This window comes from Nelumbo lutea, chromosome 2 (genome assembly GCF_056320005.1).
Source record: "Nelumbo lutea isolate HS-2025 chromosome 2, American lotus-T2T, whole genome shotgun sequence".
In the NCBI taxonomy this organism is placed as follows: domain Eukaryota; kingdom Viridiplantae; phylum Streptophyta; class Magnoliopsida; order Proteales; family Nelumbonaceae; genus Nelumbo; species Nelumbo lutea.
The window spans coordinates 101,151,315-101,168,375 of record NC_142685.1 but is presented as its reverse complement, the minus strand read 5'-3'; the positions used below and the strand labels follow the sequence as shown (position 1 = coordinate 101,168,375).

At 41.3% G+C, this 17,061-nt stretch overlaps 2 protein-coding genes across 2 annotated transcripts; one reads left to right on the top strand and one right to left on the bottom strand.

Moving 5' to 3' along the window:
- Positions 1 to 2,539: 2,539 nt before the first annotated feature.
- Positions 2,540 to 2,980, top strand: LOC148872345 (copper transporter 5.1-like). The gene has a single exon (XM_088970118.1). It carries the CDS (start codon positions 2,540 to 2,542, stop codon positions 2,978 to 2,980), a length of 441 nt encoding a protein of 146 aa, XP_088826244.1.
- A 7,706-nt stretch (positions 2,981 to 10,686) lies between these two features.
- On the bottom strand, positions 10,687 to 16,010 carry LOC148872344 (N-terminal acetyltransferase A complex catalytic subunit NAA10-like). Its single transcript, XM_088972163.1, has 2 exons — positions 15,206 to 16,010; positions 10,687 to 10,967 (listed from the first exon to the last, which is right to left on the bottom strand). Exon 1 carries the CDS (start codon positions 15,757 to 15,759, stop codon positions 15,214 to 15,216), a length of 546 nt encoding a protein of 181 aa, XP_088828289.1. The 5' UTR covers positions 15,760 to 16,010; the 3' UTR covers positions 10,687 to 10,967; positions 15,206 to 15,213.
- Between the last annotated feature and the right edge of the window lie 1,051 nt (positions 16,011 to 17,061).

The following is a 17,061-nucleotide window of genomic DNA, read 5'->3' as shown; positions in this document are numbered from 1 at the left end:
AAGAGAGATTTAGAGTAAGGCTTTTAGAAGCTTTCCCACAGACGGCGCCAATTGATGGAGCGCAATCCGGCCGGTCTTAGCTGTCAACGATTCTGCCTCTGACTGAAGCAACGGGGATCCTGAAACGGAGAAGATGAGGGAACTCCAGGGGGAACCCGGTGTGATAACTCCGAATCTCAAGTTAGTATTTTCTCAAAGGCAAAGTAAAGACCAGATGGCGCATAGTTCACATACCTTGTTGTTGGGGTTAGGGGGCCTTTTATAACCACTTCGCGCACTCACTCCGAGGCCTCTGTCAGGTCGGGTATGATTATCTCTGTTTCTGACAGTTCGGGTGTCATCCTTTCTGCGGGGACAGAACTGCCACTGCTCCTTGTCGGAGCCGTCTCTATAACTGGAGATAGCGGTGTCAGGTGGTGGTGGCAGGTGGCCGTTTGAAGTGCGGCCGTTCAAGCGTCAGATCCCAAGTTAGTCAGGTGCGCTGCCCCTGGGTACAAACTTCCTTGGTGTCAGGCGTGATACGGTTTGGTGTCCTGGAGGTGAAGTCTTGAGTGTCGGTGAGGTGAGTCCCGTGCTGCTACAAGGCAGGCCAGTTCGATGAGGTGTGTCCCGAACTGCTATAAGGCAGACCAGTTCGGTGGGGTGTGTCCCGAACTGCTACAAGGCAGGCCGGTTTGGTGGGGTGTGTCATGAACTGCTATAAGGCAGGCCAATTCAGGTTTCTGTCCCTTGAGTGGCTTGGGGCCTAAGGGAGAGTTTGGACTCCTAGTAGAGAGTTCGAACTGCTAGTAGGGGAGTTCGGTCCGCTGCTAGTTCCTCCCCTTAATGCTCGCACCTTAAGCGTACTTTTGTGTCGATCTGTCGATTTTGCCACGTGTCACGTAACTATAAGATCGGGCCAAATCTTCCTTCATCCACAAATATTGCTATGAGAACCAAAGGATACGTATAGAACTGAATTCACAGGATGAGCTTCAAACCATTTGACATAGATATTCCTTATGGTATCGTCTGCTTGATTGACACGAGGTTTGTTCATGAAGCAAGAAAAAGTAGGACCACTCGGCCAAACCTTTCGGGTTGTTTTCCTTCTGAAATAGTCGAGCCCAATCTTATCCATCTCCTCCACAGTATTTATTAAGAATCCATTAGACGTCGGTGTGAGGCGGAAAATTTTCTGGTTATAAATGGACCGATGTACCATTAACGTTGTGACCGGTGAAGCGGAGACACTGGGAAATCGGGCAACGAGAATTCGTCAAGAAGATGAACAGGGCTATTTTATTAAAAATAGATGCACATTAATTCGTAAAAAGTAAAAAATTGATCTATCTCTTTAACATTTTTAAAAAATAGAGGGGAAGTTTGTGTTAAAATGAAAATATAAAAAATGTTTTTATGATTGTCAGAAATTTCGTGAAAGGTTTTTTGTATTTTACCCTTATTATTATTTATGGGGAAATGTTGAATGAGGCACTGAAGCGTGCTAGCTAAGGAACGATTCCAATTCCCTTATTAGTTGTCCACTAAGAAAAGGACACCTATGTTCAAATTTTGCTTCCAATTATATTAGGTGTTTCAGGTGAACGCAGAATCAATCTTAAGTAGGGGTTTCAATTGGATCGAATTTGGTCCAATCCGATCTACTACAAATGAATAAGGTCCAATCCAATTCAACGAAAATTTTAGACCATTTTAGACCAATCCAATTCAATGTCTGGATCATCCAATCTATTCAAAATTGTTTTAATTTAGATTGATTTCAATCCAAACCCAATCTATTGACACCTATCTTATCTTATATCAATGGATAATCTAACCCAATCCAATAAAATTTATTATGGAAGGACAAGTCCAATTTAATCTAATAAATATTTTGAATTGAATTGGTCCAATCCAATATATATTATTGATTCGCCCAATCTGTCCAAATTGATTTTGGATGAATGAGGTCTAGTCCAAAACCGTTTCATTGACACCCTTAATCTCAAGTAGAACTTTGATCGGATCAAATAAAGACCGGATTTAGCTGTGTCAAATCCGATTATGTTCGACTCTGATCCAATTTGGATTTAATCTGAGTTGGACTTATTATGCCTAAAATTTGAAAAAGTGAAAAATTGAAAAAAATAAATTATTACATTTTCACTTGTGCATATGAAATAAATTTTTACAAACATAAACTATTCAATTTATATAATTTTAATCGGACCAATGCAGACTATAACTATAACACCCAAATCCGAGGCACTCGGATCCAGTAGTGTCCAATCATACATCGGACTTTCAAAGTCTGTAGGTGTTGGACTAGGATAGCCCTACTTCTACTTCCCAAAGGACACCGATAACCGAACCTTGTACGCATGTATGATATTAATTAATTGAATTCTACTACAGTCGTACTAGTTTCGTTGCTTTTCCCCCTACGCGACTCTCACAATTTCTTCTCTTTCGTTTCTGAACTTTCTACCCCTACGTGATTCAGTCTCTGCATTTCATTCGCTTTCGTTAATTTCTTGCCTCGCTAAACCCTGCCACGATGATGCACATGACCTTCTACTGGAGCAAAAATGTGACCATCCTGTTTGATTCCTGGAACACCGACTCCTGGGCCAGCTACTCCCTCACCCTCCTCCTCTGCTTCCTCGTCTCCGTCGTCTACCAGTCCATGGAAGACCGCCGCCTCCGCTTGAAGCTCTTCGCCGCTGGAAAGAAGCCCTTGGTCGTGTCATCGCAGCCCATGCACACTGCTCTCCTCAATCCCGGGTTCGTCGCCAGCAGCCGGTGGAGGAAATCCGCTAAGTTCTTGGTGGCCGTGATGTTTGGGACCAATTCCGCGGTGGGGTACATGTTGATGCTGGCTGTCATGTCGTTCAATGGAGGTGTTTTCATTGCCGTCGTGTTGGGTCTCTCCGTTGGATACTTGGTCTTCAGGAGCGACGATGAGGAGCTATCTGTGGTCGAGAACCCATGTGCATAATCTTGATGATAACATCTCCAATCTCTTTCTCTCTCTCTCTCTCTCTCTCTCTCTCTCTCTCTCTCTCTCTCGCTTATTCAGAATGTTTATTAGTTAGATCTTTCATATGGGTCATGAAGTTCTTGAGTTTTGTTATTGTTTCGATGTTATTATCTGTACGTGGGTAATCGTCTAGGCTGTGTGTGATTTAATTCTTCACTCTAGTTGTATATGAGAAACTGTGATTTGCTTCATTCATGCCGGAGATTCTTCTTCACAGCGTCGATTTGCAGAAGGCAGTTGAAGGGAGAGAAGAAAGGGGGAAGGGAGAGGGGCTAAATTGTTTCGATGTTATTATCTGTATGTGGATAATCGTCGATTTGCAAGTCTACTCGATCGGTCTACTCCTCTCTAATAAGTCGTCACGTCTGGTCTGACCACGCGAGAAGAGGAGACTATCTAGTTAACTTCTAAAACTGAGTTTCAACTGTCTACAGTTCTACTCGTGAAGGCCAATCTTGATACATGTCAACACTGTACATGTAAGGTCCACATGGCATGATGACGTGGCGCTTTGTGATTGGGGCAGTGATTCTCTGGTATTTCGTTCATATGGAGAGGTGGTTGGAAGTTGAAATTTCTTGGTTGCTCCAACCCCATCTAAAGCCTGGCAAAAAGTGGACCCCATAATCTGGACGCAAGGACTGGATTGCTCTACCCTCTCAATGGATGCAAACAAATGGGAGAAGAAGGGAAGAAAGTTGGAGATTTGGCGTCTTGGTAAGTGATTCATCCATGAATTAAACGATGTGAGCACCAGTTGGTCCCATACACGCAAAGACAAATCTGCCCTTCGAGTACATTATATTACACTCCTTCCAGTTCCGGAAAGAAGGCCTCATTGAATTGAAGCATTGAAGTAATGAACGAACATTTGAGCCCTCAGTTGGGTATGCGTTCAAGGGGCCCTTAGACACGGCTTAGGCTGAGCTCTGTCAAACAAATAGTTTGTCTGGATTATTGCGTTTCATAAAAGAATCAGGAATTGGTCGTACATATTCTTTTTGGTAAACTCTAGGTGCTTCACTTGACTATTATGTATTAAAGCTTTTTAAATTCCAAAATTACCCTTCTAAATTATTCTCGTTGCTAACCCTAATCTTATGAGAGAGTGTTCCCACTGTTCAAATTAAGAAAACAATGCTCCTCTATTATCTTGAAGTCTGATAAAGATAAAATCATCCAGAAGGGTATTTAGACATTTTAAAATGTATGTGGTCCACAACCATTCAATACCTAGCTTACATTTATGATCCCACAGCCAATAAAACAACTATATATCAAATTCCTCTTTGATCCTTGACAATTTGTTCAAGAAACATCATTATTATTTATTTATTCTTTGTGATTGAAGATGAATTCTTCTTCGGAAACCCTAAACATAACCATTGTAGTGACATTTTCCAAAAAACATGTGAGCCCGGGTATGCTGCATGCTACACTGTGTAAAGCTCTACATGACCAATCAGGAGTGAACACGACAGTGTACATAACATGACACAGCATAGCAAGCAACAGATGAAATACCATTTTTCGGATGTGTCAAATTGGTAAAACATAATGTTTGTGAAAGCATCCATGCCGAACAGAACCAAAGATGCCTCGATGAGTTCTCATAATAATAATCTATGCTATTAATAATAGGGGATATTTGCTTTGGTTTTGGTTCATTCAAATCATAAGTTTAATTTTGATCACATATTGTTACATGTGCCCTCATATTAATAATATTTAAAAAGTTATTTTATAATAATTAATAAAGTTTAAAACGTTGGATAGCACTGTACCATTATTCATTGGATCCCAATATAGTAATCATGTTAGACAGAAATTATTCATTATTTTATTATCTTTGTTAAAGTAATTAAAAATAAAAACGATAAAACATAAGTGTCCCGACTCCCAATACATTTAGGTTTTCCTTTTTCATTATTTTTTATTTTTATTTTTTTTGACAGAAATTACGTACTCATTGTGTTTACCTAACGTGTCCATATGGTAAGAGAAAAGTTTCTCTCATGGTTTACAAAACCGGACCAGGCCAACAAACCGAGAACCGGTCAGCTGATTGGTTCCCATTATTTCGCCAAAAACCATTGATTTGGTCAACAAACCGCTGACTCGTGCGGTCAAACCGTTCAAACAGTCCAACCATTTGGCCATTTTTTTTTTTAATTTTCTATTTTTTGTCAAAACGGGGCCAACCATTCAATTCAAATAGTCGGACCATTCAACCCAGGAACCAGACCCCTGACTGATTCATTGTCCGATTCGATTTTAAAACGCATTTGGCTCCGTTCATCTAAAATTAAAGTGATACATTCAATATAACTCTGATATTCAGGCTGCGTTTGTTTGCCATACAAATACAAATATGTAAAATGCACAACAGCCCCCAGATCGGTTAACGAATGCAAACTGGGTTAACATTTCTGAGCCCATTTTGTACTGTTGCTGTTTGTTTCTAATCAAGCATACACTGAAACACCTGTACATTTTCGCTGGCGTTTGGAAGAATGCATCAAAGCAAACATTAAATGCTATATCCACCGCGAAAATGATTTGCTCTGCTTCACTTAGCGCCAAAATGAACCGTTTTCATCTCTTTTGATTAAATGCTCTACTCAAGATTATACCGTTATCGAATACATTTCTGGTAATGCGAAATGAGGGAGTTACATACTTACATATATACTACAAAAAAAAAAAAAAAAAAAAAAAGATTACCAACTAGATTTTTCTACACTAAACAGAGTTCCTTTCATTGATCAGAGTTATCGAATACATGTTATGATCATCATATACATTCAAATCAGAGTTTCATTCGCTAAAAAAACCAAGTTTAGTGTGTTGGTTTGCATGCATCTCAAAATAAAATAATAAAATAATAAAAAAAAAAATAGAGACAGAGGATAGTTCTACCCTCTTTTTCGTAACAATTTTCGAATGATCGTGTGTACTTAGTTCAAAAAAAAAAAAAAAAAAAAAAAACAGAGGGACAATAGTGGGTATGCTTTCAGATCTGCAAATGGGGTTTACCTGAAACGTTGAAAGTAGAAAATAATGTAAAATCTGAAGTGTAACTAGGTGCAAAAAATAAAAACCGAAGTTAGATCTGTTATCTACCATTGATACATAACTCAGATTTGCGAAAACGATGGTAGATCTGTTACCAATTTTGTATGAGAGGAAGGTCACCATCTCCGATGGGCGGGTGGTTCAGAGTGGGCAATGATGAGGGCAGATTTGGCCCTCCAGTGGAATTGTGACACGTGGCACCTCATGCCCACTAAGTATGGCCTCCAGGCAACTGCCACAGGTAGCTTGCCATAGGCAGCTCGCCACAGGCAGCTGCCACAGGTAGCTTGCCATAGGCAGCTCACCACAGGCAGTTCGCCTTAGGCAGCTCACCACAGGCAGCTCACCATAAGCAGCTTGCCGCAGACAGGTCGCCATAGGCAGTTCATCACTTGTAGAGAAGCTCGGTACAGGAGTAGTTTGGCGTATCGTAGGAAGATCTCCTGTCTGACGACCTAGCCTAGACACCGACCCGCCGACTGACACGAGCGCTGACCTGACGACCTAGCCAGACACTGACCTGCCGACTGACATAGGTGCTGACCTGACAACCTGGCCCAGACACCGACCCGCCGGTTGACGCAGGCACTGCCCTGATAACCTGGCCCAAGCGCCGACTTGGCCGCTTGACACAAGCGCTAGCCTGACGACCTCAAGGAGTTCACCACCGTACCCCGGTTCTAACGGGATGTAACGAGTCTTACCGTTTGAAGGCTTTTCACCCACCTAACCCGCGAGGACTCCATTATATAAGGACCTCACTCCCCAAAGGAGAGGGGGATGGAAAAAATGTGGAGGTAATCCCTGCTCTCTACCTCTCTCGTTTCTCCAATATTATCTTCAAAGCTCTCTACAATCAAAGCGCTAACTTAAGCATCGAAGAGCCCCCACCAGGAAAATACCCCCGGGTCCTCTGATTCAGTTCTCGCAGGTCTCTCAGCTTGCCGCCTACAAAGAGGAGGAAAAGATGGAGTTCCCGCAGGTCCTCAGCTCCCGCCACCTACAAAGAGGAGGAAAAGATGGAGTTTTTGCAGGTCCCTTAGCTCCCACTGCCTACAAAGGAAAGAAGACCACCTCATGCAGGGGGCAGTCGGGTCGTGCTGCACTAGGGAGCCCCACCATTCTCTAAGTCACAGGCTGCCTAGTAGGGAGTTTGCCACTAGGTAGCTCTCCGCCAGGCAGTTTGCCACCAGGCAATTCACCACCAGGGAGCTCACCACCAGGCAGTTCGCCACCAGGTAGCTCTCCGCCAGGCAGTTTGCCACCAGGCAATTCGCCACCAGGGAGCTCACCACCAGGCAGTTCGCCACCAGGGAGTTTGCCACCAGGGAGCTCGCCACTAGGCAGTTCGCCACCAGGTAGTTCGCCACCAGGCAGTTTGCCACCAGGCAGTTTGCCACTAGGCAATTCGCCCCCAGGCAATTCTCCACCAGGCAGTTCGCCACCAAGTAACTCACCACCGGGTCAAATAACGAGGTACTTAGCCAAAAAACTTTTACATCACAAAACATTGGTACGTGGCCAGAAACGACTACATCAATTGGCGTCGTCTATGGGAAAACGCTACAAAAAGCTAAGTTCTCATCTTACAAAAGCTAAATCCTCACGTTTTAGAAATCGAAGCTATCGCTTTATAGTTTGCATCTTTTATGAACTCAAAGACTATGCAGGGAGCTAACAGACTAAGTAGCTCTACCAACCTTACTTTCATTTCAGATAATGCCTCATCAGTCCTCTCTGCAAGGTCCCCCTACAAAGATGAGCTCTTTGTGGCTTCCGCATGAGTTGGCGGCCAACCGACTACATAGGTGTCCTTACCGGTCGAGCCTTCCAAGGCTCCCGTGTGAGCTGGCGACCTAAAGTTGGTAGTGTTGCCCCCGAAGGTCGAGCTCCTAGTAGATTCTTGTAGGAGTGGGTGACCGGCATTACGAAGTTGATGTAGTACAATCATAGTTTGACACCACACAAGCAAAGCCTACGGGCCACATTACTACTTAAGACCTGGTCGCCTCTCCGACACGAGCAAAGTCAAAAAAGAGTAGACTACGAGTCACTCCCAAAGCCTATGGGCCACATTACTACTTAAGACCCAGTCGCCTCTCCGGTACGGGCAAAGTCAAAAGAGAGTAAACTACAAGTCACTCCCAAAGCCTACGGGCCACATTACTGTTTAAGACCTGGTCGCCTCTCTGGCACGGGCAAAAGTCAAAGAAGAGTAGACTATGAGTCACTCCCAAAGCCTATGGGCCACACTAGGAATTAGATCAGCACTTACTAGCTCGTCGACTTACGAACCAAAAGAAATCTACTCCCTTCGTTGAGTTACTCTCAGCTCGGGAGTGGGGGGCTATTTGAGGGCAGATTTGGCCCTCCAGTGGAATTGTGACACGTGGCACCTCATGCCCACTAAGTATGGCCTCCAGGCAACTAGCCACAGGCAACTGCCATAGGCAGCTCGCCACAGGTAGCTCGCCGTAGGCAGCTCGCCACAGGCAGCTCGCCACAGGCAGCTCACCATAGGCAGCTCGCCACAGACAGCTCGCCATAAGCAACATTCCACTACTCGCCATAGGCAGCTAGCCACAGGCAGCTCGCCATAGGCAGCCCGCCACAGGCAACTCGCCATAGGCAGCTCGCCACAGGCAGCTCGCCATGGCAGCCCGCCACAGGCAACTCGCCATAAGTAGCATGCCACTGCTCGCCATAAGCAGCTTGCCGCAGACAGCTCGCCATAGGCAGTTCGTCACTTGTAGAGAAGCTCAGTACAGGAGTAGTTTGGCGTATCGTAGGAAGATCTCCTGCCTGATGACATGGCCTAGAAACCAACCCGTCGACTGACACGGGCGTTGACCTGACAACCTGGCCAGACATTGACCCGCCGACTGACATAGGCGCCAACCTGACAACCTGGCCCAGACACCGACCCGTCAGCTGACGCAGGCGTCGCCCTAATAACTTGGCCCATGCGCCGACTTAGCCGCCTGACACAAGCGCCAGCCTGACGCCCTCGAGGAGTTCACCACCGTACCCCTGTTCTGACGGGATGTGACGAGTCTTACCGTTTGGAGGCTTTTCACCCACCTAACCCGTGAGGACTCCGGTATATAAGGACCTCACCCCCCAAAGGGGAGGGGGATGGAAAAAATGTGGAGGTAATCCCTGCTCTCTAGCTCTCTCGTTTCTCCAATATTATCTTTAAAGCTCTCTACAATCAGAGAGCTAACTAAAACGTCAGAGAGCCCTTGGCGGAAAAATACCCCCGGGTCCTCTGATTCAGTTCTTGTAGGTCTCTCAGCTCCCGCCGCCTATAAAGAAGAGGAAAAGATGAAGTTCCCGTAGGTCCCTCAGTTCCCGCCGCCTACAAAGATGAGGAAAAGATGAAGTTCTTGTAGGTCCCTCAGCTTCCACTGCCTACAAAGGAAAGAAAACCACCTCATGTAGAGGGTAGTCGGGTTGCGCTGCACCAGGGAGCCCCACTATTCTCTAAGTCACAGGCTACCTAGTAGGGAGTTCGCCACCAGGTAGCTCTCCGCCAGGCAGTTCGCCACCAGGGAGCTCGCCACTAGGCAATTCGCCACCAAGGAGCTCGCCACCAGAGAGCTCGCCACCAGGCAGTTTGCCACCAAACAGTTCGCCACCAAGTAGTTCACCACCAAGGCACATCACCACCGGGTCAAATAATGAGATACTTAGCCAAAAAAATTTTACATCACAAAATATTGGTACGTGGCCAACAAATAGTAAGCGCAAACCTACAAAAATAATTCGGAAATGTATCGATTTGTCAAAACGAAACTGTCAGAAAATACAACTTCCCACCATTTTACGATGCAGAAATGTATTGGAGACAAATGCCTACAAACCTGAACGGGAGTACATAAATGTACCGGTTTTGCGTATGTTTCTCAAACGAACAGCCTTAAGTTTTTGAATATACAAGACCAATCAGATTGGATGAACCAATCAACTACAATTCTTACATCATCAATATGGCAATATCTATGCAAATGGAAGTTTAAATAGCCTTTAGAACATCAACCCAAGGTCAACATCATGCATCAACTGGATTTATCAAAAAGTTGCCTTTCTGATCTCATTTCCAATCCAATACTGTGAACCTTTGTTGATGAAATAAGATATTCCTCACTGAATTAAACAAATAAAACTTTCTAATGAAAATTCCCTATGTGATGTCTAATCTATCACCATTGCATGTTAACCTCCTGTGATGCTCATATCACATGTTCCTTCTCAAATACAAAAGCATTACATTGGAAAATATATATATATATATAGCCAATTCCTCACGTTAATGAGAAAATCCAAATATAGAATTAGCCAGCAACAATTGAAAGAATCTTTTAACCTATCGAGGTCTTGTGAGAGTGGACGCTTTTTATTTGAGGGGCCTGCAGCCTGCCATTGAATCGCAACCCAAACAGAAAACTAGAGGCAGGAGCTAACAAATCATCTAAATGGGTTCTTTCAATAAAAGCAGGAATATTGAAGGATGGGACCATCCCCTGCTTTCTCTTGACATAACCGACAAAATAGAAAATATATATGACAATAATATGGCAGAAAAATACTTTCCACAACACAGAGCATATAGAATCTATTATATTTTGTAAATCGAAATAGGGAAACATTTCTTCACTCTAAACTTGAAACTCTCCTCAACTCAGGAGTCGGGAGCAATTATTCAATGAACAGCTTATGCATCTCAAAATCAATATATTTCTTGAAAAACATACTCCTTTTTATACTAATTTGTTCTACAGAAAGTTTGGCCCATGTTCAACTCTTTCCTCAAAGTTCATTGCGTAACTGTGGAACAAATGGAGCTTTCTTCAATTCAACAGCATTATCCCTGATCGGTCAATTTGAAAAGAAAAGGAAATTGTTCAGAAAGAAAACCACAACATAACATTCCACCTTGTCTATGCAAAAGGAAGCTTGAACATTTAGCACATCGACCTGATGTCAAGATTATGAATCAACTGAATTTTTCAAGAAAGAAGAAGAAAAGATTATGCATCATCTGAAAATATTAAAAGCTCTCAGCATTATAGGTGTTTAACTGCTACCTGTTAGTATTTGTCGTTTGTTGAATATTGAAATTCTTTCTCTAAATCCTAAAGCAAGCCCATATGACCCAAGCTTGATTCCTTTATTTGATTGTACTTTTAATTTACATTTCTGGAAGTTGACCAATTGTAATTTAACCCCCAGTATGCGACTCTTCAGAACAGCAGGGGGAAAGAAACTCGGTACGTGACCCATAAAAAGTCCCCTTCACAAATCACAAAATTGCTATTTTTTACAGGAAACTAATACTCCTACCAAAGGAGGATAATGTATAAGGTGTAAGTCAAATACATTTTATACATAAACATCTCCATAGAAATTTTCTAATTATCACTACCTATCACATTTCATCCACGTATTGAGAGGACAACTCATCATGAAAGAAGCAGGAGAAAATGATTCTGCACTTTAATCATATTATACATGCCACTAAGGGAGAAAATCCAACTCCCATCAAGTGGAAGAAAAATAACTTTTTATTATGAGAAAAAGATGGAGTTTTTATTCTTTATCTTTTGTTATGTAGAGGGTCATTTCCACTCAGTCACATCATCCTTCTATGTGACATAAATAGGGTAGGTCATGTAGGGAATAACCTTACTTGAATTGACTAGAAAACTTTTTTATTTATTTACAGATTTTTTATAGGTGAACTGGTGAAGCTTGTTAGTTTGCATAAATTATTATACAAAATATCTAAAATCAAGTCAATCACAGATATAAAGTCTCACTACATTTATAGGTGAACTGGTGAAGCTTGTTAGTTTGCATAAATTATCTAAGTTAATTCCTTTGTGGTTTCGCTTGTCTTTTATTGGCTTGCCAGTTTCAGTTTCAGGGCTTGCAGAGGAACATCATTTTCCTTGTCTTTGCTTATTATCAACATCTATGTTATTGATTAGGTGGAGTGGGAGTAAGAAATAAGAACATCCCCAATTTTACCAGTTTCCCTCGACACTTTCATGTTCTAAGTCCATTTAAAACTGTAACAGCTATATTTCAAAATTCAACAACTTGGGCTCAGTTAGGAAGGAGTACAAATACAAATATGGAGAGTGCAAAATCTTGTAGTTTATATTATTTTGTATGTATTTGTACTGTACATATTTGTATTTGTACTCTTTCCAAAATCCAAACTGAGCTTTGATAACATTCAGAGGACAATAGTGATGTATAATTGCTCAGAGGAGGAACTATATCTCTCATTAGCTAATGGATCTCCATCAATCCACCTCCAAGGGATTCAATGGAATCTCCCAAGGCAACTATGAAGGAATTATATTGAGATCCTCCACTCCTCCCTGGTGGCCTCATGTACAGAGTTTTCCTTCCCCCTCCTATAAAAGATTAGTGCACTACCTCACTGAGAATATATTCACATCTTTCAGCTAAAATCCAGTCACTGATGCACTTGCTAGAGCAGGGGCACACAGGACCTTGTTGTATGTGATGGCTCCCTATAGGAGAGATGCCTATTCTTGTGTATACCAGATGTACATCTTTCTTGTATCTAATTTAATATAAAATCTAGGTTATCTTCTATGGAAAAATTTAAAGCATGAATTTTTTTATTAGTAACAGAACCTTTATTAATATGATAAATAATTAAAGCAGAAATTTGATTTCTAGTTCCTTTGAAATCACGTGTATGACCTATGATGGGGAAATGCTTAAAAAAATGCAAAAATGGGGAAAATAGTCTTGTATGACCTATGTGAAATAACAAGTACTGAGCCACTTTTTCCTCCTGTTTGATGCTGTGGTCTGCACCTGGTAGTATTCTTGAGTTACTTTCTTTGCAAGTTCCACATTTACACTCCAAAAGTGGGGAAAATAATGTTGCAATGCACCCACGTAGTATGGAGTTTATGGGGAGAAAGAAATGCAAAAATTTTGAATAAAAGGAAAGTTGTGTGCAAGAGTTCTAATTGATCTCCTCATGGTTAGAGTGGTATATTGGATTCTAATGGACAAAGTGTTCAAGGATGTAACCATGGACAAGATTACGCGGGGTTGGCAGTATGTACTAAGTTATTCCAATTGGATGGATCACTAGAACTGCTATGATTTCGGGCATGTTGTGTCAGCTTCATAAGATGTAACTTTTGCTGGTTTATCTCCAACTGCTACTGGTATTGTATGTCAACGTATATGGAAGGGTGGATTTGTCTTTGCAATTGGGCAACTCAGTAGTCAGTAGGCTCTAATTGTAAGGGCATTATTGTAATTAAAATCATAGTATTCAAGTTAAGGAACAGAAGGCATGAAAAAAAATTAATTCCAAACCCTATTACACTTGAGACTTCCTTCTTTTCTTTTCTTCTTTCTCTCTAATATTTTTTCTTTGATTTGTGCAACCCATTTAAAAAGTGAGTGCAATATCAAAGGATGTTTATGATCCCAAGAAGCACATACGTTTTTGAAATTGAATGCAAAATCATTGTTAAATGGATAAACTTGATTTTTTTTTCTTTAGAAAAAGAAAAAGATAATGAAATTTGCTCATTATTTCCATACTGAATGATGTGTTGAACCCAAAATCTTCAGAAAAAAAGAATAACAGAGAAGCGTTTGCAAAACTTATAATTATAATTTCTAATGACAAGAAAGATCCTTAAGAAGACTATCGATACCAAGAAAGTTGAGAAGATTTCATTAAGTGGACAATAAAAATTGTAAGACATATATCAAGTAAAGCTGGTCAATGTCAACCAAAATCCAACTGATTGAACTTTAAACTCATTGAAGATTTCATTAACCAGATGGTTCCCATCAATGTTAAACTGATTCTTAGCACTCTGTGGTTTATTGAGAATTCAAAAAATCTTTTAATATGACCACATGCAACAGGGACCCCTTAAACATGCTCATTCTCATCCAGAATTCTTGAATTCTAAAAATCATTTGTTACCTCCATTGAGTTGAACTTTCTTCAGAGAAGATAATACATGTCAGAAAGTATGGGATGAATTTAGCTAAAGCATGAAGAAAAAAAACAAGGAAAGCTGCAAGCAAGGAATATATTGGGAATTTGGAATAAGACATTTTTCAATGCAGGGGAATGATGAGCTTGAATTCATCAGGCTTGACTTTCAAGTACATCATGCAATTTGTGGCTATACTATTCTTTGCCGAGAAATTGTTCATAAACCTTGAGCCAGTGGTTACAAATGGTGTTACCTATCTAACAAGCCCACTATGATCTGGATGTGATCATTTGAGCAAGCAATTGCCAAAGTACAAACACAGATGAAAAAGGATGTAGAACATAAAACACTATTTGTGATCATCTTGAGTTATCAAGGTTATATATTCTTTAAATTGCTCTTCCAGCATTTGAGTCTCCTTATTAGTTGAAGCTGAAGGTTTGTGCAATGACGTAAAAGATAGAAATCCTTAGTGTCACCTTGGTTTAAAGTCAAGACTCTTCATCTCATTTTTGAGGGAGATGCCTTTAATCAAAGAAGCAAATAAGCCTGGTAAACCAAGCCCACCTCTTCACAAATAAAGGCTGAAACCAATGCAATTGCACACAAATGAATTGGATCATCCATTACAAAAACAAATGTAATGGATGAAAAACAGAAAATTGGATTTAGTGAAACCCAATATTCTTTTCCAGTTGAAATTTCCTCGATTGAGCTATCTATTAATAAGAAAAACAGCATCTAAAGTCTCCAAACACGTTTCCATGCTTATTACCACTAATTCTGACCTTCCAAGTTCATTTTCATATCCCGATAAGGAGCATAATTTATATAAAATATTGTAAATATTTCTCTATGTAACATGATGTTGCCATCAGCATATAACTACTGTCATTATTTCATTCAAGTTTCTCATGTGTCAAGTATTACATTACATAGCATGTTTATCTCGATTACTTGAATGTTGAATGGTGATAATCAAGATAATTGACAACCTTCAGGCGCAGGTTTACCCGATAAAACCCTAAAATACAAATTAGCAATCCAAAAAGTGATAAAATTCCAATAACCCAATCATCCCAATCCAAATTACCTCAATCATCATCCAGAAGAATTAGCTTTCACCTCCTCATTCTTAGCCTCACCCGAGCAACAACCGCCGTGATGGTGGTGGTGATGATTCTGCTTTCCTTTCAGCTGCTTCCTCATATCATAGGCATCTTCCCCGTCAGCATAGTACTTGGCCTCGATGTCATGAATCTTGTAACGGAGCGTCTCGGTATATAAATTGAACGCAGCACGATTGCTCTTGCGGACATGGAGCGAGACATATTCAGCACCGAATACCTGTTCCATGGCGTTCTGAGCAGCGGTCATGAGCTTGGTGGCGAGGCCAAGCTTGCGATGAGTACGGAGAACAGCAAGGGAGGTGATATGACCATGGCACTCGGTGCTTTCCTCCTCCATCTTGGCCAGAACATAGCCAACGATGCGGCCGCCATAGTCTTCGGCGACGTAGAGGAGCTGAGGCCAGGAGAGGATGTGATAGAAGTAGTACTTCATCTGGTAATTCTCAGGGAGGCAGAGTAGGTTGCAAGCCTGGATCGCCAGCAGGTCGTCAATGGTGGCCTTTCTAATGCAAACCATGATTTCTAGGGTTTGGGTTTCTTCTCTTCTTCGCCTTCCTATTAAGCAGTTACGCTAGTACTGATGCCTAGCTCCTGCTCCAGTCTCCATAGTTACAGTAACACCAATAACCCCGAGTCATCAACAGTAAGGATGATGGTGGTCATGGTCTTGGGCTTCAGTTCAGATTGAACTCCGTACGAAACCCAACACGTATAAATGGGCTATTATGATACCCACTCCACTCAACCACAACAAGCCCATTATTGCCCAAATGGATTATTTTTAGAATTCTTAGCCCTATTAGGGGTGGGATGAATCTGACCGCGGATTCATTTCAAATTCACGGGCAGGGTGAGGTTTATAGAGGGCCACTAATAGAGTAGGAGGGATATAATTTCAGAATTTGCGGTTTTTAGGGGCTACTAATAGATTATGAAGACTATAATTTTAGAATGAATTTCTAGAACCAACTTGTTGGGCAAGATTTGACTCCTACCACGTGTTGATTTTTACATCTAAAGCCTAAAGCCTAAAATCTAAACTCTTCTACTAAAAAAACCTAAGCCCTAAACCTTAACTCTAAATCTTTAATCTTAAAATCTAAACTCTATACCCTTAAATCCTAAACACTAAACCTAAAGCTCTATAAAACCTAAACCTTTAAACTCTAATCCTAAACCCTAAAATTACCATATAAAATGGCTGTGGTAGGACAATATCCTCCAATGGTTTTGTGGGTGTTCAACAACATGAACCAACATGGAACTCCCCCTTAGTTGACCTATTAGATTTACCCTATACCCCATAGATGGGTTTGGAGCCCACATACCTTGCCAATTGCCCTTGTTTCTAGGATCAAGATTCATCCTCGCATAAGTCCCAACTAAAATATCAGTCATCTTATACCAAAGGGAAGGAAGTCCAACACAAAGTCTACAGTGGCTATCCAAATTCTACATTGGCTTCACTTTTGGAACCAAACATCAAAGTTGAGGATGTGAATTCTTTTTATATTATTTGTCTTTTGTCATTTGTATAGTTTGTCGTGCTTTTGGGCTTCAAGGTTGCCACCTATCTTAAAAGAGATAATAATGACAAAGAACCAACCATATTGTGGAGCACCCCTTTAAGAATTTGCGTCCATTTGTATCCTTGTGTTTGTACCATGAGATAACCAAAGCTTTGGTTAGGAGCCATAAACCCTGGGCCCCAAAGCCAATTCCATTCAATCAAAAGTCTTTAGCTTATTTGGAATTGGTTCTATTGCCTGTTTGGTTTGAAAGCCTTTCCCCTCCTTTCTCTACCTTACCTTTTTTCTTT

Coding starts and splice junctions, on each gene's coding strand:
- LOC148872345 (XM_088970118.1), top strand. CDS start 2,540: ATGATGCACATGACCTTCTACTGGAGCAAAAATGTGACCATCCTGTTT.
- LOC148872344 (XM_088972163.1), bottom strand. CDS start 15,759: ATGGTTTGCATTAGAAAGGCCACCATTGACGACCTGCTGGCGATCCAG.